This window comes from Corapipo altera, unplaced genomic scaffold (assembly GCF_003945725.1).
Source record: "Corapipo altera isolate COAL_440 unplaced genomic scaffold, ASM394572v1 1b, whole genome shotgun sequence".
Taxonomy (NCBI): Eukaryota; Metazoa; Chordata; class Aves; order Passeriformes; family Pipridae; genus Corapipo; species Corapipo altera.
Window position 1 is genome coordinate 9,501,663 of NW_020884881.1, and position 25,327 is coordinate 9,526,989.

The 25,327-nt window shown below is 40.1% G+C and overlaps 1 protein-coding gene across 2 annotated transcripts in view; it reads right to left on the reverse strand.

The window, feature by feature from the left end:
* CDHR3 (cadherin related family member 3) overlaps window positions 1–25,327 on the reverse strand; it is a 57,787-nt gene that overhangs the window by 26,599 nt on the left and 5,861 nt on the right. Inside the window, exons 2-5 of one of the 2 annotated variants that reach the window (XM_027639802.1) lie at window positions 24,339–24,635; window positions 7,266–7,542; window positions 4,351–4,553; window positions 3–171 (exon numbers count right to left, since the gene is read on the reverse strand). In XM_027639802.1, coding sequence (XP_027495603.1) covers window positions 3–171; window positions 4,351–4,553; window positions 7,266–7,311 — 418 coding nt within the window. In that variant the 5' untranslated portion in view covers window positions 7,312–7,542; window positions 24,339–24,635. Of the gene's footprint in view, window positions 1–2; window positions 172–4,350; window positions 4,554–7,265; window positions 7,543–13,937; window positions 14,233–24,338; window positions 24,636–25,327 lie in introns of those variants that run through there. The other variant, XM_027639803.1, reaches the window with a different exon arrangement.

Genomic DNA, 25,327 nt, shown 5'->3' on the forward strand with positions numbered 1-25,327 from the left:
ACTTTGAATTGCCATATTTCCTCTAAATACAGGATGTTCATTTTTATCTGTTACTCGAATAGTCAATATGCTAAGGTCAGTTCTTCCAGCTGTATCTTCAACAAAAATGTGTAAATCAAAGCTCTTTGGCATTGTTTCATAATCTAGGACAGGGTTTCCAGTGGTAACAACCTGAAAATAAAAGATTATCATTAGCACATGATGCAAGAGATATAAGTTATAGTCTAGATAAGTGAATAAGTTATGGTCTAGATGAGTGAATAAAGTAAAGGGACACTTTCAGTAAACAATATTTCAGATCACCGTCTACTTGCTGGCACATTTCTTGTCAGTGGCAAAAATGTGACAAAAACAGAGTGGAGAGAGAGACCAAATTGTTGTGGCTTCATGGAGCAACTCAAGGATCTTTAGTGTGAGGACCAGTTTGAGGAGGAGAAAGCTTGGAAGGAGCTGTCCTGCCTCACAGGCAATGCTTTTCCTTCAAGGTCAGGACTACATTTTGCCCCTTCCTCATGTAACCTGTTTCTGGGAGAAAATTTGCAGGAAACCACAGGAAGAAGAGAGCTGCACAAGTACAGTGCATGAGAGAGAGACCAGAACTGTTTGGTGAAAATGCTGAACTAATTCAAAAGTAACCTAGGCCTGGAGTTTTGCAAGACTGATAAGGCAAACATTTGCTCTGTGTTTGGGGGTTTTTTTAAGGCTTCCAGCTCTGCATATTTCCTCTTAACACAGAATACGTACAAACACAAGACTGACACTTCATGAAAAAACATTGAATGCATTCATTTTGGATTTTGGATGAGTCCAGAGCAACAGCCAGATGCTGAAAGTTTTATGTTTCAAACTTCACTGTTGAAATCAATAAAACCTCAAGAACTTTCCTTTCTTGGACAAGAAAGGAAAAGGCAACTGTTCAGTTTACTGTGTAGCTAAAGAGCTGTGAAGCCTGAACATAGTAGCAGGGTGCTGTAGAACTGGAGAAGGAGGAGACTTGGGTCTCGCAAGTGTATGTGACAAGGAGAGTGTCTCTATTCACAATGCTGTAGAATAAAGAAGGCTGGAGAGGACGCAGGAGAACAATGAAACAAATCCTTGGGTTTAGATTAGATACTGTGGCCAGAGTTCAAATACAAAAGTGATGTCCTTTTTGTGTGGTTTGAAGACAGAAGCCAAAATAGAGCCAATTAACAAAAAGGAGAGTGAACAGAAGCACAAGTGTTTCGTGCCTTCTGGTATGTAAAACAGCTGCTGTCTGGAACCTTGTGGATCTTTTTGTTACAATACTTCAGGAGAAAATAACTGTGTCCTGGATGGTTTCCTTTCCTCATATATTATACAGATAGAAGTTTGATGCTACCTCAGAAAAACCACGAAAGTTTGTCACACCAGTGGAAAGATTGGTCTCCAAAATGAATGTTAGTTGGCGATCTAAATACAGTAAGCAGATGCAATGAATTCAAAATGAGAAACTGTCCTATTCTAAGCAGAAGTAATGTGCACTGGGTATTATCCCTCCAGTTCACAGCCAAATATTTTCATTAATGCTGTAACTACAGCCAGACTAAATGTGTCTAAATATACATCTTACACTCTCCTTTATAGAGGCCTTGGAAGTGAAGATGTGAATCTAGATGGTTTCTTTCTAGGTTGCTTTTGAACCCTTTTGAGAAGAGCTTGCCACTGACATAGGCTGAGAGCCACTATTCACCTTTATTCCAGGCAGGACCAGCAGCTACTGAAAAAGGCCAGACTGTACATACTTGAAGCAGGTGCAGACTTTGTGAAAGGGGGTCTAGAGTCACCACATAACTGTCTACCTCTCATTCCACATTGGAATTTCACGACTCTCTGCCCCCCCCTTCACCCACAAGATATTCAGAGAATATCACTAACAGCACCCACGTAGTTTCAGACAGAAGTGTGTTTTCATGCCTTCAACACATCTCAGCCTTGGGAATCTTAAGAGTAAGGCAAGGCGGAATGGGCAACTGTGACTTTCTCAGACATTTCAAAACATATCAAGAAATGTGATATTGCTTTGTCTTGCAGCAACCAGAGTAAATGTGCTTCATAAATACATAAAAGCCTGTCCTAGGAAGTACTTAGCGAATGTGAAAACCCCATAATTCATACATGAAACACTGCCTTTTTCTATATCTTAGCAAAGATCTAATAGCAGTAGGTAGAGCTGAGATATTTCATTTAGGATGACATCACTTTTGTAATATATTGAACAAATCTTCTACAACATAGCATAAGTAATTAAAAGCAGCGATGCTCATAAAATAAATGAACTAAGAACCCCCATGTATTTATCCTTGCCTTATGAGTTGTAATTAACACTCATATGCTAATTTGTAGAATTTGTATGTAGCTTGCTTTATGATTTTGTCATGACTGATATTCACTGACTCAACCTCTTTGTTCTACTCCTCCAAGCGAGTTAGTAAACCTTGAAAACAGCTACAGTTTAAGTAAAACATACAAAGGTTCACAGGACATTCTGGTAATGGGGCTGTGGTAGGAAATTAATATAAACTGGCACTTTGGAAGAAGTAGACTCCAGCCTACAAATTTTTGGCCATTCATTTTGCTCCTTGTGTCACTCTGAACTTGCTAGAACAAGAATTTCTCCATCATCCTTGCCATGACAAAAAATCAAGAAGCAACTTTTTATCTGTTTGCAGAGTTATTTTTCTTCCAGATTAATTTCTCAGTCTCACTCAAAAAGCAGCAACATAAATTCTTATGCTTCACAACATAAAGATGGCATGGGACAGAAGCAAGCAGTGTTTTGCAGTATGTTTTGCAGTGGAAGGAATAATTTTAATTCAAAATGCCAAAATACAGCCTAGGAAGGGAATCCCACATTATGAATTTTCTGGCAGCAAAGCCAGCTTAAGGGACATATCTGTTTCCTTCTGACTGTCACACAGGACTCTGGGAAACAGCATGAAGCTGTGTCAGGGGAGGTTTAGATGGATATTAGAAAAAAGTTCTTCACCCAGAGGGTGGCTGAGCACTGGAACAAGCTCCCCTGGGAAGTGGTCAAAGCATCAAGCCTGACAGATTCAAGGATCGTCTGGATGATACTCTCGGGCACATGGTGTGACTCTTGGGGTGTCCTGCACAGGGCCAGGAGTTGGACTCAATGATCCTGAGTTCTTCCAACTCAGCATGTTCTATGACTATATGATTCTATGATCTCTTCAGCTGACCCAGTCCAGGTGTTTGTCCAGTCACATCCTATGCTTCACAGGTGAAAGAGGGCTTTTCTGGAAGTTTTTTTAACCATTTCACTGGCCTGGCTGGGGAGCAGTAAAGAACCAGCAGAGCTAGCACAACTGAGCTTTGTACTTTGCTGGGAGGTCGGAGTGTGGGAGCATGTGAGCTGCAGCAGCTCCCCTCAGGCAGGTCAAATCAATGAGCCACAACTGCCCAGGGCAACAGTCTTACTTTTCCCAAATTTTCTCCCAGAAACACCAGCAAAGAGAACAAGAAAAGAGCCCTTGTAGCAGTTCTGCTTCGTTGGAAATATCCAGAAAAGGGTATTCAAATTTTTAAGATGCTTCTCAGTTTCTATCTGTATCTTTTAAAGATGCTCTTCAGTGTCACTGTTCAGTCTCAGACATAGAAGCAAGTTACAATGGGATGACAAGTTATCATGTGTCTGAACACTCATTGCCAGTGACAAATGGGAGCTAATACTTGCTAATTTATCCAACAATGAAAATTAGCCTGAAGTAATGGAAGTTGCTTTGCATTTGCCACAGGAAAGAGCATACAGTGGATAGAAATAGATCACAGATATGTGGAAAGCTGATAACTTCTTACCTCAATATAACTTCCTCATGTGCCACAGTCTTCGTTCAGAACTAAAAATTACTTTGATCTGACTCAGCTTCCTTTATTTTGGAAGTGAGTCAAATTAATTAATTCTAGGTGAGAGTGGCCAAAGAGAAGCTGCATGTGGTTTAACTAAGCCACTTCAAATTCACAGTGATTTCATGTAAATTAAGTTGAAAAACTATGGACAAATCCTCAAAACAGAAGCAGGGTTCTACTTGTTCTTCTTCGCCTCTTATTTTCTAAAAATCACGTTTTTTCTATCAGAGAATTAATGGAATTATTGTGATGAGTGATTTTTGCCTAGATGCAATTAAAAATCATATTCACTGTTGCTATTCACTGGTCATATCTATCACAGCATGTTCAAATACTACCACATCTGCATTTACAACTCATTTCTGATTAAAAGATGAGATACAGTGCACTCTCAGTGCTCAGTAATCCAGGAAACGCCAGCATCCATGACTGAACACTGCTCAAGCTAAATGTAAAACTCACCCTGTATTCAAGACCTCCTTTTGATTCAATATCAAAAGCCTCTGTAAGTGGATTTGAATTTACTATGGTAGGAAGAATTGCAACACCTTCAGAAGACAATGGAGAAACAGTTACATTGAAGTCACAGACTGAAACACCAGCTGCTGTGTTTTCTTCAACAGTGCTTGTTGCAGGTAAACCCTTAAGCAATGGGGTTTTTCTTCCTGCAAGATGAAAATAAATGCAAAATTACTTCTGGAAATCTTGGGCTATCAGGAGTACACAGCTTTTGCCAAGAGCTGCCATTATTGAGCACAAAATGGACTAATTCCCTTTTTGTTTATAAACAGGGGTATGCATGGTGGTAAACCTAGTGCTAATGTAAAAGAATCAAACTTTAATTCAGTCCTATAGTGTTGTCATCTAGAGTGGCTGTTGTTGGAGTATTATTGTTACTGCATTGTTTGCCTTCATGTATGTCTTTCTATAGAAGCAAAGAAATCAAGGATGTTTCTATCATTTCATTTTGCTCCCTGTACTAATTGCTGCCTCTGTTCACTGTCACATCAAAAAGCACCTAGAATCACACAGACCAGGATGTTAAGGAAACGTTTTTTGTAAACTATGCTGTCTGCAGCATCCGTTTCCTTCATTTTCCCTCTTCTAATTCTTTTTAGGACAGCTTTGTGCATGCCTGGCTCGTGAGTAGTGTGAGTTAGCAACAACTCTGGGTGTTGTGCTGTCGTGCCTCCTGCTTTGGGCATGGAATAACAACCTGGAGTCCTTGGAGGAGATGTGGGTCCACAAAAGCTCCCTATGGTTCAAAACTGCCTTGAAGCAGCCCACACTGGTGAGGCATCCAACAGCTTGCCAGTCAGATCTCCGGAGTCCCGAAACCAAACCTTTTGCTTTCTCTGTTATTTAGCTTCTAGTTTTTGCTATTTTTGACAAAGCCTGTTGTGATTTATTTCATAAAGGGTGTCCAGAAAACATAAATCACAACAGCTTTTAAGGTATGTCCCGAAACAACATCTTAGTAATTTCACATCCTTGAACTGGCAACATGCCCCAACACGAGACTATGGTACGGCTGACTATTGCTTGGGGATGCTTCTCTGGCTCATCCAAAACACTCTCTAGGAAAGCTGGCTACATTCAGTTGAACTTCCTACACACTGGGTGCCAAAAGGAAGGCAGATACAGCTCACTCAGGGGCTGAGACAGGTTGTTCATACACCAGCAATTACTGTAGGAAAAGCTCCGGGAAGTCTTTATTTTTGCTACAGAGCTGCAAGGTAAAAAGCTGCTAAGGGAAGTAGTTTGAGGCCATTAGAGCTGCAGCCCCTACACAGCTGCATGGGGATTCCCATGCTCCCACACTCCAGATACAGCAGGTCCATGGATCACTGATCTGGCTGGGACTACTCTGGCATTTATGGAAAAAAGTCCTTGGAAATACTCTGCAGGTGGGTGAGGTACAGGCTGGGATGTGGGAGACACTGAGGTGGGAAGACTGTAAGAGTCTGCCTGTAAGAGTTAATCTGAACAGGTCATGCTGACACTCCGATAGGACCGAGTTCAGCTGAGCTGTTACTGATTTATGTGTGAAGGACTAAGTTTTTATTACTAGTCTTACAGATTCTGGAAAACATCATCAACAAAAAATAACCCATGCAGACAAGGCCGGGCTGAGAGAGTCTTCTGGGAATACATTTCCATAAGTGGAGCTGAACTTTGAATATAATCTCCTGTGGACAGTACCTGATTAATCCAGTTCCCTCATTAAGCCGCAATTCATTAATGGAAACCATTTATAAAAACAATGAAATAATTTGCAACATTTAGAGATGTAGAAAGGAATTGCTATTTTTATATTGTCTCTAAAGATTTTGTTGGCTGCTTATTCCAGATCTGTCTTTCTAAATTACAAGTTCTTACTTCTTGGTCCTTATTTTTAACTGAAATTTTTTGGTACTGCATCTAAATGGCTTCTTCTTTTTTCAACTGATTTTACAAAAACCCTCCTTCCGTATTCACAAGTCCTTGCTTACCTCTTTACTTTGCAGAACAAAATATGCCTGAAGTAATTTAATATGTTATTTATAATAATTACCAATGTCAAACACTGACGAATGCTGAGTCCAAAAAAAAGCAATAATGAGATTAGCTTTGAGAAATTTATGAATATATAAGCCTTACTTATCTGTGATTTGTTAGTCTTTACAATGTTCTTGAGTCACACCTTCTCTCTCCAAAATCAACAGGTTAGAAAAAGGAAAGCTGAGATTTTCATGCAGTGCCTGCATCACAGCTTTGGGGACATCAGGAAAATAAACACTGGCAGGTTCCTGAGGGATGGCAGAACTCTTTCAGTTCCTCAAGACCAAAGTGAGCAGGTAGCAACATCACTGCTCCATGAGCCACACAGGCTGCAGTTGGAAGATCTACCTTAAGTTGCTAACATGAACATATTTGTATTGGCAAATGTTCCATGCATTTACACTGAACAAGGATAGTGATATTATCTTTCTAATATTCTCCACAAGTTCTTTTTTTCTGTTTGGTCTTATTAGGTTGCTTGTTTTACTTTGTCAAAGAGAAATGTTATCAATACTTTAAAGGAGGATACTGGACTATTAAAACTACTTATTTTTTCTTGGAGAGCTGACCTTCTTTCCCACTCCAGTGCTGTCACACTAGCAGTGGCTATAACATATGAAGTGTCTCATTCAACAAAGTAGCTTAGAAAAGAGGCATATCCTCTTCATTATACTGATGTAACCACAGAGCTCAATCTATTTCAGTAGGAAAATAATTGTTACTTGATTTTTCCCATCCATGTCTGAGCCCTAAATATGTATTATAAAGCTCCCAAGAGAAAGTATAACAGCCAACAGTGTTCTAATTTTAGCAGCATAATGAAATCATGTTCTTACCAGATACTACTCCCAGCAAAATGAGGAAAAGGAGAATGATCTTCATTGTCTTTACAACCCTCTCCTCTGTGTTCCCAGGATACAAACTGAAGGAAGATCATGGTATGTTTTCCCTAGTTTACATCAGCTCCACCTAAATTTTTCTTCTTTGTCATGTTGTGCAGTGAGAACCGAAACAAAGGACTCGTGTCTCTAAGGGAGTTTCCAAACACCGTCAGCTTGTTTGCTTGTCAGGAACTGCTCCTTGCTGACACTTCATCCACAGACCTGGTCTGCACTTGAGAAAATAATCATTAATTGTCCTTTCACCGCAATTGTCTTATTCAATGAAGCATTATGAAGAGAATCTAGTATGTTCTAAATCTGGAAATACCATGCTGCTTTCACCACTCTGGCAATGAGCATTTGACTGGAGTCAAATACTCATGCTTTTTTATATGATGAAGTTTGTACACGATGCCGCTTTGCTGTAGCTGTCTCAGGAACAGCACAGACCCCTATATAAAGTGCACTGGTTCCCTCAGATTAGGCATCTAGCTCCCTATCCCATAATACACCCATACAACTTTTTTTTTTTTTTCAATTTAATTATGGGCAGTCCTAGTGGTTTTTTGTGGAGCATAGTATAAGTTTGACACTAATATTGGAACCGGATGCAATATAGGTGCAATAGAATTGACTCTTAGAATAATTTAGGCTGGAAGGGACCTCTAGAGGTCACCTACTCGAACACCTCAAAGCAGACTTAATTAGATCAGGTTGCTCAGGAATTCATCTAGTTGATACTCAAACACATCCACACAAACTTAACAGCTCTGATAAGAGGTAGAATTTTGAGATTCAGGTTTAACACCACTGTGGAAAAACCTGACTGACCTGTGAGCTAGGCTAGCATTGCTAGGTGGTTCTGCATGACTCTCTGTGGCTGTCACACTGAAAGCTGACAGTAGTTCAGAAAGCTCTGTCCTGTGCTCCTGTGTTTTGTGTAGCATGAGCGTGTTAATTGAACATGCTGAACATGAGCAGATAGTTCAATGCTCGGGCAGGCACTGCCTATGCTTGTTGCATTTGCAGCTTAAACTATGCTTTAATACACATATGTGCCCTGGAGAATTTGCTGATACAATGAAACTGGAAAAGATGCATCAGTACAACTTACTGATTGGAACTGAGATATATCTACATATCTGATAATGATTTGGGGAACCATGAGAAATATTCATTTGATGGCTAATCTGCATCTATTTTAAAGTGCTTGTTGGGCCTTGTGATGCAGCCTGGGTTTAAAGTGGATGTGGCCACACCATATCATCTGGGAACACACACTGCATCAACCTGTAGTACTGAGGAAGCTAATCTTCCATTGCTCCAGGAAAGGTGTGCCTAGACTTTATGTTAGTAAAAAAATATATGGAAAACCTCACCCTCAAGTGACCTAATTATGCTGATAATAATGTAAATGTATTTATCTTGGCAAAAAGTCTAACCCGTCCCTTTACCTACCAGATCTTTGCCCATCCTTATTATGTGTTTCCTGGGTTCGCAAAGAAGCTTTTGACCTGACTGGACATCTCGCAAAGATGAGGTCTCTGTGCACAGGCATGAACCAGGCTTGTACAGTGTGATGTCTTGTACAGTGATCTTTTACCTGTTACCAGAACACTGTAAAACTGCTGCTAGCTTTATTCTCTCCTCTTAGTTGCAATGTATAATCTATGCCATGGTAAGGTTGTATTTCTAAGTCTTGGAAAAACTATAGAAACATCTGGGATAAGTTTTAAAGTCTTTCAGACATGTGACTTAACATGTTTAGTATCTACTTCAAGTGATAGGACTGATTCCATCGTATGTTCTGAAAAGCCAAGCCATCTCCAGAACTCAGAGGTCACAATTTTTATCCTTTATTTTCTTCCTCTTACTGTTTAGATTGGGGTTTGGGGGTGGGAAGAGGAATTGGTCCTGGTGTGGCTTGAGGTGGTTTTTTCCTATAAATACATTTTCCAGCTTCTTTGTTTTGTCCTTCCTCCGGGAACTTACACAGATCTACTTTCAGCAAGGGTTCAGTGTCCATATACATAAATCAGACTTTCCTCTGCACATTTCATGATATAGACACTACAGAGGGATATGGGAGATATGGATGGGAAAGGCATCTGGAATACACACGTGCTTCAAATGCTAGCCTTTCCCCAGTTTAACCTGGAAGTGGAATAGGTAATTGTTTCAGGTGCTATGTGAATACCTACAGAGCAGTTAATTTCTGGTTTCCCTCTAAATACATCTCCAGGGTTCTCAAGTAGTTCCTGTTAATCCTCGTGGTTCAAGTATGTTGTGAGAAGAGACTATAGAGGTGACCAGGGAGATGAAGGGAGAGCCAAGCGTAGCACACAGGAACGAGGAAGGAGAGTGTGGAATAAGTGTGAGCAGAAAGGGCTCTGGCTCTTTTTTCTTCCTTGAGTCACTGCCAGTATCTCTCAGGACCTCCCTTAGGGCCCTCTTTTCTTATATTCCTCTGAGTGGATTTCTGTGGTTTTCTGATTCAACCTGCCAGGTTGAGAGGCATGAAGTGAAAGAGCAGCCAGAATTAAAAGAGAGCCCAGAGCAGGTTGAAAATCAAGTAGAAATAAGTATACAAGCTGGTTAGGAACAGATGAATTAGGAAAAGTTGAGCAAGGCAGAAGTTCCCTGGCAAGGGTGGCAACAGCAGCTTTCACACTGCAAGAAGGTCAGGACTGAGAATCCTGGGAATATAAAGCAATTAGATGAAGAGAGATCAAGGCAACACAAGCAAGAATACAACCAGGGAGTTTGCAGGCAAAATAGACAGAGGAAAAGTTAATTGGAGCAAATGAAAAGGTCAAGGAAAAAATGGGGTTTTAGTAATTCTTTGGTTTTCAAGATGATTTGAAATCTGGTCATTTTAAAGCAGTACAGAAAATATACACCTCTGAAAAAATGTCTTCTGGATTATCAGGTAAATGGAGAATACAAGAAATCAAAGAATCCTGGTTCCAAGGGAAAGACCAATAGATTGGAGTATGAGAGACTGCACTGTCTTAGACTTTGATGTCAAGAGAAAGAACACAGGAAGTGAGGGATATCAGGTGGGAAAGAGCAGAACTTGACGTGCAAGCTTCCAAATGCCTGTCCTCAAAAAAGTGAGGGATTTCAACAGAGGCCAGCTTCAGAGAAGTAGTCTACTCGCATAACAAAATGTTCAGGGTAACAACATTCGTCTGTTTTCTATGCATTTAATTCTCAATTGCCTTCCAGTCTGTCAACATGAAGGAAATGTTCTCTCACTTTTCAAACACATCTGAGGTTCAGGACATAATTTTCCCATTAATGGCTATTTCAGCCAGAGCAGTGCCTCTCTTGTCCTTAGCCAACTCATGGGAAAGGAGACATTTTGCTCTTAGTCTGGTAATTACTCACCAAAAATTGAGCAGCCTAAGGAGAATTTTCAAACACCTGCTCCAACCTCAGTTTATGAGTATTTATTATTGTTATTTCATTAATTAAATTACTGAGACTGTCAGGTTTTATTTTCAACTCCTTTCTCTTTAAAAAGTACAGCTTCTCCATTCACTGCCTTGGTAACATTTCCTAAAAAATTAAAACAGTACCTTAGCATCCTACACCAAAACCTTATGCACCATTTCCTCTGATTTCTCAGCTAAAAGCTTCCTCTGTACCATTTGTGAGTGACAAGAACAAACTAAAAGTCATGTAGTACTACCCATGCTACCTTAATTTCACCTAAAGTGATCCCAGCCTAGCAAGGTCAGTAACCCATAAAATGACAAAAAAAAAAAAAGTCCCAGGCACACATCTTTCTAACATTGACTCGTAAACACGTAAACCCAAGAGTCACTCTCTTGACAATTAACCTGAGGTGTTTGTTAACAAGAAGTGATTCCATCACAGCAACTGATTTTTGGGGATCCAGATTTAACTTAAGAACAGACTAAAATCTGGGTGAGTACACACAGAAGGCTAAAAACGATGCTGTTGTCAGTGTTGAAAACAAGTTCTCCCATTGCTTCACCAGTTATATGCCCAAGGATGAAAGCATTTGCCAGAGAAGAAGGAATCCTGAGAGTCTGTCTTTGCAACTAAGAATAAGAGCACTTATTTTAGGAGTATGTAAGGCATTAAGTTAGCAGAGATTGTTCTGATCCTTCCCATTCTCTCTGCTCCATCTTGACAAATGTGGACTGAGGCAGACAGATGACTACAAGAATATGAATTCAAGAAAGCTCCAGAGGTACTTGAATCTTCCCTATGAAGACGTCAATTGACTTTAACAAGGGCACACAGAAAGTCTGGAAAAGCCAAAGTTTATGGTCCCACTTCCAATCTCCATCATGATGACTGTAAGACATCATGACTGTAAAAAGTACATTGGTTGACAAATGTTTTTCTCTTTGAGAAGTTCTTGTGCTGGTAAAAAATACTACTTTTTCTTCTGCCTTAAAAAAACCATGGAAGTCAATGACAAGTTTCAATATTCATTCACCTGAGCAAAGTTGATGCTATCAGCAACTACTTTGTGTTTTGTGGCTCAAGATCAAAAACGTGTGGTGGTGTAGAACATTCAGTGCCTGCAAGAAATTATGTCACTTGTCCACACCCAACATGTATAACACTTAGATTTTAATCATGCGATTTGTCTTCCAAAGCAAGTTCTAATGCCAGTAAAGATTCAGTGAAAAATGTGTTGAGGCCAATGAAGTCTTCTTTCTGTGTTTACGGTTTATTGGATCAGGGCCTGAACCCATGCAGTGGTTCTTTGTATATCTCATGTTACAGCATTTACTGCGTATTACACGTTTGTCTGTTTTTGCAATTGCTTGGCCATCTGAGCTGTTTGGTAAACATTTAAACAAGGATGTGAAATACCAAAAGATGCAAATGCAACAAGAAAGAATGCTCTGGGCAATTATGGGTACACAAACTGAGGTTTCTATGTACACAGCGTGATGTACTTCACTTAGTCAAGTATTTTATTATATAATCAAAAATTACTTCAACAGGCCTCACAACACATACTATGTCTTCCCTATTTTATCAGCAAAAGGGACTTGATTATTTTTGCAAAAACAACCTTGCATTTTAGCACAAGTAAAATATTTTCTGTTGACTTTGTAAAAATAACTCACAGAAGAGTGTGCAACTAACAGAAAAGAGCATGGCTGGGGACGGGCTGAGGGCTCAGGTGGTGCAGTTCACTCAGAAGGGTACAGGTTTTTATATGTAAGCTACTCCATCTTTTGAACAGAAGGAGTGAGAATAATTCACTACTTCCTAACAACGTGAAATTTTGTTTGTTTATGGTTTCAAGAACTTTGAGATCTTTAGCTGGGCTCTGTGGCTCTCCAGGAGACCAGAGGAGGGGTGTGTGAGGAGAGAAGGGCCTGTAACTCTGGATACACTCCGGGTTTGCTTTCATTGCCAAAGCTGTGGCGGGGACTGACCTGCACCAGGGCCCTGAGGTGGCATGGTGCGTAAGGAGGGACATTTCACTTTCTCTCTTTGTTTCACACAATAAGCTCAGTCTGGCTGCTGGACCGATATATGTCAGAGAGGATAATACTCTTTTACATGGAACCTTAAATAACTGCAAGGGACTGCTCAGGACTTTGAGCTTCTGGTGGTTCCTGTGAGCTTCTGTCCCCATCAAATGACTACCCATCAGTTAACTGATGGTAACCACAACTTGCATAGTCTCTACCATCACCATGGATCAGATGGCATGCAGCAGCCTGATACCACCTGAGGATCTGGCGTATTTTTTTGTGTCTGCTCCATTCTCATGCTTGGCAATATCCAATGCAGTAGTACCATGATTCACTCAGCTACGTGAGGGCAGACACTTATGAGGCAGAGGATTAAAGCTGGGGCTGTGAAATATAAGACAGTGAAGAGACATGATGGAGAAAAAGTTGGATCTCTGCTGGGAAAGTCGAGGAGTGGAAGAAAGAAAAGATGGGGTGTATGAAGCTGGGGACATGGAGATATACAAGACAAGGATGAGGGAGGCAGTGGGTGTGGTTTAGGGGTCTTTGCAATAAGAAGCATGTGGCAGAACAGCTGTGGCAGCACAGACATAAGTCTGTAAGTTGGAAAAAACGTGGTGATGGAGTGCATGGGAAGTGGCAGCCATCAGCTCGAAGAGGAGGTTTTGGTGATTCTAAGACAGGAGGGGAACAGAAAAGAAATAGTTTTTCCAAAATAATTTCAATTTTTACCTCAATATCTTGCCTGGGACATATACTGTCCAAAGCCATCCTTGAAATCTTTCTACATTTGGGTAGCACTACCATTTCATCTAGGCTATTGGAAAATAATTACAATGACCTTAGAGTCCCAAAGATCAGTGCCAAACCAGATTTTGAAAGGAGAAATTTCAATAGACCTGGACCTGAATAAAGTGGTCCAAAGGCAAACAAAATCCTAATCACACAAAGGAGACATGCAATATTCATCACTGGCCCTGTTCCTTGCTGTCTGTAAGCTCTGTGATTAGAGAAAACCTTTAGAAATATCGCACACGGATAGGGTCAAATTCATCTGGGTACCGACACAGAATCACTTTTTTACAGTTGCTGATTTTAGATTATGCTTATTTTATATGAGAGCAAACATGACTGGAAAAAATAATTTACTTACAACTGATATAAAGCAACATTATATCTGAGTAATGACTTGACTGAGTCTGCCACCACATTAATACACAAAAGGCAGCGGGAAACCAGTGCAATATTCTGGATGTAGATACGTGCCTGTGGATTTGAGCATCAACATCATAGAACAGTCTGAGACCGTAAGAGCTTTCTTAATGAAACAAATCCCACACAGTAAACCTAGTGTCCAATAAATGTTTTGACAGAGAACTGTGAAGCTGTAAAGGTAGGTGGATGAATGCACAGAGATTAAAAAAAACCCTGCAGCCCAAATTGAGCTTAGTCACATAAAACCTGGCTGTTATAATATGAGCTATGGGGGTGATAACAAGAAAACAAGGTCAGGATATGTCCCTTTACTCTGTACGGCTCCCATTGACCATTGCTGGAGCTGAGGGAATATTGCCATCTAGTGCCACACAGAAATCCAGCTGTCTAAACAGAAAAAAGCCATTTAGTTCACATAGGCAATGGTTACAAAGCATCCTAAAAAGCAGGGACATTATGTGCCAGGGACATCATTTTGGTCAGTGTCTTTGCCAAGCTTGTTACTAAAAATGGTACATTTTCTCCTTTAAAAAAATGACTGCATTGTGGGGACTGAGTCATAATGCTTTGAAGGAGAGACCCTGTTCAGTCTTTCAGAGGTTGTGAAAAGTGCGAAGTATTCCTATTGCAGTTTAGCAAGTAACAGTCAGAATGATGGGATGCTGTTGAGGATGGGATTTACCTTGCCTTCCTTGATATTAATAAAACACAAACCTGTATATGTTAATGTTATATGGTCAACCTAGGCCTCTTTTGGAAACAAAAAAGTACCAGGACACAACTGGTGAGACCATCTTTAGCTGTTGCCTTTAGGATGGGAAGTGCTGTACTTTTGAAACATCTGTTTCCCTGCAGTGACAATAAAGAGGGTTTGGGATGGCTAGGTCTCATATTCAGAGCCCTTCAACCCCTAGTACCTGTCTCTCTGTGTCATTTTTTAACCAGATAGGTAACAATTTTGATGACCTGTCAGTGGAAAAATAAATACTGCTTTTAGACCCCTAGACCCCATGATCTCAGTTGTGTGATTCTCATTCAGGTTGGGGGGACACATGTACTCACACAGGAGTTCCCGCTGACCACAGTGGAAACAAGTGCTGGTCTGTACCACAGTGCCTTTGTTGACAGGCCAGCACACTGGACCATGACACATTTTAAATTCACCTCTGTGTGCTGCAGCATTATGAAGTTCTTCCCATCGTCATGCCAGAAAGAGCTCTTCGGGGTGACAGAGCAGTTCAGCTCCCTTCAGCCAAGACCCTGCTGAGCACGAGATGAGGGTTTTTTAATGAGTGCATATGTTTGAGATACTTTTAATGAGCCCATCAACTCATCTGTGTTACCAAGTACATGCCATATTATAACAATTTTCAGTCACTGCCCATCTGGAGCAGATTCAAACCAGTGGTTGACTTTCAAAAGCAATTTGAAAATCAAAATCAATTAAGTAATCAAATCTTCCAACTGCAAACAATGTCCAGATTTTCAAACCAGGAATGTCATGTTTGTATATGTTGACTTAAAATTACTTAAATCTCTCTCCAGTACCTCTGTGTTAATTGCCATGTTATTGCCTGTGGTTGTGACTTTCCCAGTATTTCTACCCAGTAACCATTCAAAGAAAAGGATTATATCACAAAGAGAATTAAAGTCAATAATGTAAAAGAATATTTTCAACCTGAGAAGAGTTTAGGCACCTACCACTCTTTTTCTTTTAAACAGCATGAATGCCAATTAAACAAGAGGTTACTAAATTAATTTGCTTGTATTTTAAAAAATTATTATTTCACATCATCAAATATAAATCCTTTTCTTCACTGATTTTAAATATGCTGCAAAAAATGTGTATCCAAAGTTCCTCTAAATGAGGAATTATTTAGGTAATAAAATGCCTCACAGTAATAGTAGCGTATAAAGTTACTGATGTCAAACTCTGCCAGGATTTTCAGGGATATTTTCTTTATTTTAGAGAGGGAGGTTCACTTGGCAAAGCCCTTACGTATGGTATTAGAAAAGAAAAAGAATATCTGCACTGTCCTGAGCGTCCACAATGTGAATTAAAATCCCATCTAAAAAGGAACCTGAAAAGCAAGGATCATAGATTTACAAACAGATTTTAAAGCACCTAGAAATGTGACTTTCTAAAGCTCTCCCTCTTACCATCTAAGTTCCCCATAACTCAGTTTAGCTAAAAAAATTCTAAGCTAACAGCTTCCAGAAATAAATAGCAAGAAGCTGGTAGCAAAATCTGGAATTCCCCCATACCTCTTAATCCACAGGGACACAGACTGACCTTTCAGATGTGACTTAAACCCAGCTGATTTCCTCAGGCTTTTGCCTGAAATGAAGCCTGGCTCAAACAGCTTGGGTGTTCTAGGCAGGCAGGAAAGGATTACTAACATTAGCTCAATATCTTAATTGCTGTACTTAAAAGGCTGCCTACAGCTGTATCCAGCACAGAAAGAAAGCTCTCACTGATTTCGCTGGGATCTGGATTGCTCTTTTAAGTTTGAAGGAGCTGGGGAAGTGACAGGAAGGATGGATGTTTTACCTACTGGTACAGACTACCATGACTATACTGGCATTGGCATCAGCTGAGCCTTTACACCAGGACACGCAGTTTTAGGAAGCTGTGACATGAAATACATTCATAAATTGTTTTCCTATGCTAAGGGGCAGCAGTAAGATGACATGCCAAATCTCTTTAAGAATCAAGAGGTGAACGCCTCAAGATGTCCACCCACTCAGCAATCCAGGTGGATGGAAAATCTTAATGCAAAGAAAGGTGATGTCCACACACGTTTAATATCAGCACCTATTTATCTTTTGTTTCAATCAACACTAACGGCAGGCAGTGGGGTTTACCTGTTTTGCTATACTGATATTTGCAAACCTCTGAGACTGTTTCTTTGCATAAAACATTTTTCTGAACATGGGCATTTTTCTTGATGGAACCAACCTATGCTGCACAGTCCACTCTGTTATTTCATACCAGCCTAGGCTATCCCAGGCTAATGCGCCCACACAGCTGCTGGTGTTGCCACACAGGGAACCGGATCCACAAATTGAGCCTGGATGAGAACTGAGCGAGTGGATGACACACCCAGGAACAAATGGCCAGGAAATAGGGGTCTGGGCAAGAAAGTGCCTGTGGAACTACAGCCTGAAACACTCCCTTACTTTGTGTTCAGAGGATGTGGAGTAATGCTCATCCAGGTTGTGGGGTACACCAAAAATGGGTTTTAAAGACCCTGAAACCTCTAACGTTGTTGCTGTTTTGTGACTACAGAAATTTAGCCTGGTTTCTGTTTTTTAAAAAAAGTGCTAAACGCTACACTATTAGCTTTTTTCTGTTGAATTAAATGTTCTGTGAAACAGCAGAGGGACAGTCACCATATCCCAGCTAAACGGTTTGTTTGGAGCAAATTATTTTCTATTCTTGAGCAAAAAGAATTTAATCAAGTGTCAGAAACAAACTACATCTTGACAGATTAGCAGGGTTGTTGCTGTTAAAATAAATTTGTTGCCAGATTTGTTTACAAAACTTATTTTTTCAGGGATGGGTGAACTTCCTGGAATTTGTCAATCTCTTGAATAAATATTGTGGAAGATTTGTAAAATGAGAATTAATTAAAACTTTTCCTATGAGTGTAAACCAGACATTTTGCTCAGTGTAAAAAAATTCTTTGCAAGCCAAAGGGAAGTCTTCAGGGGGGTGAACAGTGGAGAGGCAAGAAAATTTGAGCATTGCCTTTCCTTTTCCAAACAAAATTTGGGATATAACAACTATGACTAATACAGGAATTGTAGTTTATATATTAGATTTGATATATCCCTTTTTAACTTTCTTCACGGTTCTGAACTGACCTCCAGACGTTTGACTTCAGCTTTCAAATCCCTCAGAGGTTTGTTTATTTTCCTATGAGTCTTTTTGGTTTGGCTGCTTCTGTACAATATGTGGCAGATGTGCTCACTTCTGGACGTGGAGCTTTTTGATACTGACTCTTAGACATGATTTGTGTGGCTCCAGGGAAGGCAGTGTTAGCTTGGATGGGGTGGTATCACCATCTCAGACAAAGAGATAAGCTTGCTGTCATCATCCATTCATTCTGCTGGGGTAACTGAAGGAACCAGATAATGAAATGCTTATCCTAGTCAGGGAGAAAACAAGGGCAAGTATTTGCATTCCACCTTTTCCTTCACTGCAAGTTGGGTTTTCTGGTGGAATTTGGGGAGTTTTATTATTTTTATAAGTGATAAGGAGGAAAACATTCTTCATTTATGAAACAGTAGACAGCAAATCTTTCGTTCTTTCATGTATGAAGTCAAGAAAGTGTCACTAAAGATCCTTAGAATGATTGGAAGGAAAATCTAAAGACAGCAACTCTTTTCTAATAAAAAGACAAATATTTCTCCCATTTAGACTAAGATCTTTTATCTTTTTTTTTCCCCCACTGGTAAAATGTCACCAACCTGAGAAATTGGTCCTTGACAAAAGCCTTCAATGCTACTATTTGTAACACATTGTTTCTGACAAAGCCAGCGGCAGATGTCAGTCTGCAGTGGACAGTTGGCCAACAGCTGCAGCAACATCACCGTCCAGGTGAATTAAGCACACGACCATAGGTGGGTCCTACAAATAAGTTACAAAAGAGGTCATGGACTCCACAGAAAACACAGGATTTTAAACCATGTAGCATTCAGGTAAACAGTCTTTCTTTGATTCTTTGTGTCAAAACAGAAGGATTGATTCTTCCCAGCCACCCTTCCTCAAAAAATTTCCAGGTTTTGAAATTACCGTGACTGCTATTAAAGATTTGATTAGTCAGAGCTATCACACGCTGCTGCTGTACTAATTAAATTAAACTCCACTGGGTCCATCCTTCCAAAACCTTGCTGGGTGCATTTGAGCAGTGTTTCCCACGGTCATATGTATGAAGCTGCATGTTGGCAGGATGGATAAGCATCTCCGTTTTAAAGACAGCCTCAAGCTTTTGCTTAAAGAGGCTAACACTGCCACTAACAACTAGGAAATCCTGGCAGATAGTCCACATGAATCTCTCTTTCTATATTTGCACAATGTCAAGCACTATCAGCACGGAATAAATAATAATCATAGAAACCTGGAGTCAGCCAGGAAATAGTTATGAATGAGACATTTATATTTTAAAACCAGAAACCGCAAAATTGTCTTGTTATGATTCTGGAAAAACTATCCTTTTCCTTTTCTCCTCTAGTTTTCTTTTCCTAAAGAAGAAGAAATGCTGCTGAAGGTACCAAAGAAATTTGATTTGGTCCTGTATTACAGAATTACACATCTGAAGTGTCCTGCCTGCTTAATACATAAAATCCCTTCAAACAGCAATATGAAGAACAGTCCTGATTTTAAAACCAAATAATTCATTTCTAATTGAAAAAAAAAATTAGAAATGGAATACAAATGTATTTATACCATGGGAGAAAGAGGGAGAGTAGCTGAAAAACAGTTTCACCAGATAATCTTGCTTTAGATAATATCTGGACGAAGTCAAAATTTTTCTAAATATGATTGCAACTCCCTATTGAAAAGGATTTATATTAGTCATAAATCTTTAAAACAATGAGGAAAATTCATGAGGAATTTTGTCTCCAGCTCTATAGAAATAATAATAAAGGGTAAAACAAATTGAAATTGGGAACTCTTATTTAATTCAGACTCTTGACAAACATTCAGGGTTACTCTTTCTTCACAAAAGAATCATTCATGTCTCCTTCTCTATTCAGGTGTAGGGCTCCTATAGTACACTAAATATATTTTAATACTATTTTGATGGTTACAGATAAGAAGAAACAGATTCTTACTTTAAAATCTGGTTTTATAATTGTTGACAGGGTACACATACAAACTTTTTTTTCATATATTGGTCATCTTTAACAGAAATACAAAAAGATCTGAGGAATGTCTCAGTACAAATTGGAATTTATTCCAGAAGCATTTGTCAGAAGATATAATGGCAGGGATTATAAAGGAGAAGAATACACTGAAAACACAGAATGCCAAAAATCACCATCTGCTGAGATGATGGAAGTATCATGCTCAAAGCTGTTAAGGTGCTACTAGAGCTGTTGCATGTTACAACATTAAACAGTTAATTGCAGTTCATGGGTTTTAAGTAAAAGAACTGGGGACTGCTTTTTACCATAGCAACCACAAAAAAGAAATCTCTTCCAGCATGTATGCAATGTGCACCAACAAAAAAGCAAAGAAAATAATTATATTTGGAATTTGGCTTTTAAACTATAATTATTCGGACAGATTCCTCTTTCCAAATTTACATTCAGAGCATCCTGGGGAGAATTAGATGTTCATTCCAAATTTATCAGATGTCTCCTGAGGGACAAAAAGATGTATTACATTCTGTGTCTTTTCTCACTAACAACTGTCAGGATGACTCCTGCTGCTTAGGTAAATAGAGTAGGGAAGTGAAAGAATAGAAAAGAAAGGAAAACTTCTATCATCTCACGGATGTGTGGCCACTTGTGCTGCGGGCAGGACACGGGTATAAATGCATTGGTCAAGATCACACGTGTACTATTGCTTACCTTTCACCACTCCGACCATTTCTATTGTGTGCTGGGGTCAGCCTACTTGCGCTCTTTTAGCATGAGGAAGCATGTTACGGTGACAACATTTCTGGTTGTTTAATCCCACACCAGGTCAAGTTCGAGAGAAGGACAGGAGAAAAGGAAAGCAAAATGACAGTGACATCATCATCATTCCTTAAATACTAACATGTAACATTTTGATACTAATGGAACTTCTTATCCATGTTACTTTTTGAAATAAAAAAGCCCAGCAAACTAACTGAAGCAGTCACCTAAAAGGTGAGACAGGCAGGTGAAAAGCAATGAGAAGCCAGAAAGAGGGAGGTCTTGTTGGTTGCTATCCCCAGAGGACACCCCGAGGGCAGGAGACAATAGGAAGAATTGTATTTCACTAGCCCTGAATCAACTAAAGGTTTGAATATGGAAATGTTTTTAAAACATCTATTGTAACTGCTGAAAACAATTATGTCTGTGGTATCTGCCAACTCTTGTAATTATCTGCTGTTGTTTTAAAAATGTGTATGGGAAATTTTGCAAAATCTAGGACCAATAATCTCATGGCTGACACAGCATGCTCTTAGACTCTTACACCACAAATGTAGTGTGAGAACTGAACAGAACAGTTGGCTACATTAAGATTCAGATCGACAAAGACAGACTGAGGGGGGTTTGTCAGCTGATGCAAAAATTTCCATAGGCAAAAATATTAAACCCTGAATACACGGAGGAATTCACTCACATTTGAGTGCTTTCAGGACCTAGAGATGCCCTTCAAGTTTTACCTCTACAAATACAGAAGATGCACGTTCATGGCTCTGTGCACCCACAAATTCTCCATACAAGACTATTTCTACCCCCTACAATATGGACTCCTCTCTTTATTTCAAGAAATTCAACTGTACTGCTATTAAATCTTGTGTTTATCAAGGACTTTTCACCACCATAACTCACTCTGTTTCCATACAGCCTCTAACTTTATATTTGTATTTGTTTATAACAGCACCATGTAAGTTTTGCCCCATCAGTTATGAAAATCTTTAGAAATATTTTGAAGCGCCCAACTCTACTGTGACATGAACACATAATTCAATAAAATGCCACTGCTTATGCTACTAGTAGATTTGACTGAGTCATATTAATTGTGCTAATTATGATATGTGTGAGAACACAGAAAAAAAGGGCTCCACTGCTCTTATAAATGGAAGATTAGACACCTCTTGCCATAGAGAACTGACAGTCAGTATATTCTTAGACGTATAACCTTACATGAAATTTTTCATCCTGCTCCACATAAAGCATTCTAATTTTGCTAGCTTTCCTATATCCCAGGCCACAATTGTAACAGTATTTTGAAGTCACTAGTAGCTGCAATGCCAAAACTGCTATTAGTGCAGAAGGAAAAGCAGGCATTGTATTATCGGATTTTTATAGTCTTTGAATATAAATATGAATGCAAGTAAAAATGTAAGAGCTCAGATTTCGTATTGGAATAAGACTCCAATTCCCCACAAGGAGGAAGACTTCAATTCCACACAAGAAGGAAGAGGAGTTTGGGTATAGTTAATGGTTTGAATTTGAGTATTTTCTATTCATCTATTATTATTGTTATATATTATTCAGCAGAATTAAACACAGACAGTGGGAATCCACAGATGACCACTGCCTCTTAAAGGAAAAGCACTTTTTTAATCTGTCAATTAAAAGATTTGGGAAACAACAGCCAGTTCTGGCTATAATTTTGCATCAAATGTGTATCTGAAGTTGAACTACAAGATTCTCAAATGCTAATTTTGTAATTATTTTTAGTTGTGGGGTTTTTTTCCCTAAACCACTATTGTTCACTTTTCATCAGTCTTGTAACTTTTGCATATACCAGATGTCACATGCTGAGTATCTACAAATAAGACTGGATTCAATGCTCAGAGCTGCATCACTGGATGTTATTAACCAGTTAAAATGTTTGATGGCCATAGACATACAAAGATTCTCTTAATCTGAGCCTGCAAAGTTGCAGCCTTAGCTCTGACATTTATCAAACCATAGGTTTCCAACAAATAGAGTAGCAAAGGACATTGTATTTATATCATTAAGAGGAGGATTTAATTAAAAAAATTAGATTGTGAGATCGCAACTGAGGTCCATCCACATCTGGTCTCTATAACTGTATTGCCTTTTTAAAAGGTCTGGTGAAGAGTTTGATGACAGAAGTGCAGGGTGGCCCATGAGAGGTTTATGCATGTGAGCCAATGCTTAAATATTGAACCTATTTTTTACCTCCAGTGCCTTTAGTTGTCAGGCACATCCCTCACTACACCTCAGTTCCTGCTAAGGCCTTTGAGATCCATTTGGACTGAGTACAGAATTCGCAGCGCTTATCACAAGACACCATCTTTGACTCTTCCAGGGTGCAACAGGAATCTTATTAGGACAAAGCTCCTCGCAAAGATAGCACCAGGAGTGCATGGAGCACAGAAGAATTCCCTGTACAATAGATGAGACACAATTGATTTCTGGCACTCCACTTCCAGGCTCAGCCAGAAATACAAGATGAACAGGCTTGCTTTCTTCTGCGATTTCAACATGTCTGCTTCCTGTATGAGCTGGAAATAGGACATACCATAACAATTGTCAAAACATTTCAGAAGCTCGAGCAAGGTGTGATTGGAGCCAGCTTCTGGAGTCAGTGAGGGCTTGGGGAGCCATGTGAGCAGGCTGGGCCCTTTCTGCTACCCGCTGATGCAGCGACCAAATGTGACCCCACCAAAGGCATTGCAGTTTGACTCTCATTCAAATATCTTGTCTGGATGGCCCCAAACTTTCACAGTCTGGCTGAAGGGAACCCAACTGTCTCCGAAACACCAAGGGACAGCCCACCCAGGCTGAAATCTGGGAGCTCTTGGGTGCCTACTCTCAGCTCACTCATGCATGGTGCCTGGCCCTGCCAGGGATGAGTCCCTGCTTACAGTGGGGAACAGTGAGCTCTGGGAGAGGGGGACAGTCAGAGCACCAGCACTCATGGAAAATGGTGGGGGGGAAGGCAGGCCCCTGCACTGAGGGCAAGGGGCTCCAGCCAGGGCCAGGACAAGGCTGTGAAGGACTGCTGGCTTCCCAGGGAGAGGCAGAGGAGAATTGGCTGCTGAGAAGAGGGGAGATGGAAAGGGGACTTCCCCCAAGAGGTGAGGAAGCATTTAGAGAGAAGGAGAGGGCAATTCCAAACTGCTTTATGATGGGAGACACAGCTCTCTGGTGGGACAGAGAGAGAGGACTGAGAGAGACCTGTCTTCCACTGAGGGAAACAGCAGAGAGAAGAGGAAAGGCTCCCAACTGCAAAGGAGGGAATAAAAAACAACGAAGGGCATAGTAAAAGACATGGTAGCCACTGGTGAGGCACCTGGGCCCACGTGGGACGGTGGTGAGTGTGGCCGAGAGCAAAAAACAGGACCCAAACTGGTGCTTCAGAGGAGTAACCTGGCAGGAGATGAAAATCCACCCTCCAGCACTAGGGTAAAGCAACAGAAAAGAGGGAACAAAATTCACAGAAGGGAAGCATTTGGGAGAAAGAGAGATACAAACAGGAGAAATATGGCATCTACATTGAGATGGAACTTAAGAAACTTGGTTACGATAGAGTGAGGTAGAAGAGCTGTTGTGTGCTGCCAACACACGCAAACATGGCTGGTGAATGGAAAGTTATAATATACGTTATTCATCAGGGCAAACTTAATCTTTAATGAAAGAACATTTCTACGCCTACCTCACGAAAAATGGGTGAAGATCTTTGGGGACTTTTGTGGGTTTGGTTATTCACATGGGTTTGGTTATTGTGAGAGAGCAAAGCACAGGAAAGCAGTATGATGTTTGAATGCAGACTTCATACTGAAGCGAGGTAACTTTGTCCATCCCCAAGTTGTTTCATACCTCAAAACATAAAGAAGTTTGTCACATCTTTCAAAAATGCAGGGAGCTCCTCCAAGTTTCTTTTCTGTCCCAACTGGATGGTTAAGAGCCTTCCTCTAGAATCTGGAGATGGCCTTCAAAAATATTATTGTTGCTGTAGTTTACCAAAAAAAAATGTTTCAATTAAAAAAATAAGACAGATAAGTATTCAGTAAGTAAAAGTGATCTTCTGCTAGAAACAGCTAATACTTTTAAGCAGCAGTAAGAAACACATACTGATGACTGTGTTTTAAAACAATTTCTCTGTGATCTTTCCTGAGTACCTGTTATAGAATCACAGAATCAGCTAGGTTGGAAGGGACCTCTGAGGTCATCAAATGCAACCCTTGATCCATTATCACCATGGTTACTAGACCATGGCACTAAGTGCCACAACCAGTCTCATGTTAAAAACCTCCAGGGATGGAGAATCCACCACTTCCCTGGGCAGCCCATTCCAATGCCTGATTACCTTCTCTGTAAAGAATTTCTTCCTAATATCCAACCTAAACCTCCCCTGGCACAACTTAAGACCATGCTCTCTTGTCCTACTGATAGCTGCCTGGGAGAAGAGACCAACCCCCACCTGGCTACAACCTCCTTTCAAGGAGTTGTAGAGAGTGATGAGGTCTCTCCTGAGCCTCCTCTTCTCCAGGCTGAACAACCCCATCTCCCTCAGCCTCTCCTCATAGGACTTGTGCTTGAGTCCCTTCACCAGCCTTGTTGCTCTTCTCTGGACTTCTTCCCTGTCAATACAAGGAAACTGAATTTTAGCCTTTTGAGTATTCTTTGATCTTTCATTCATGT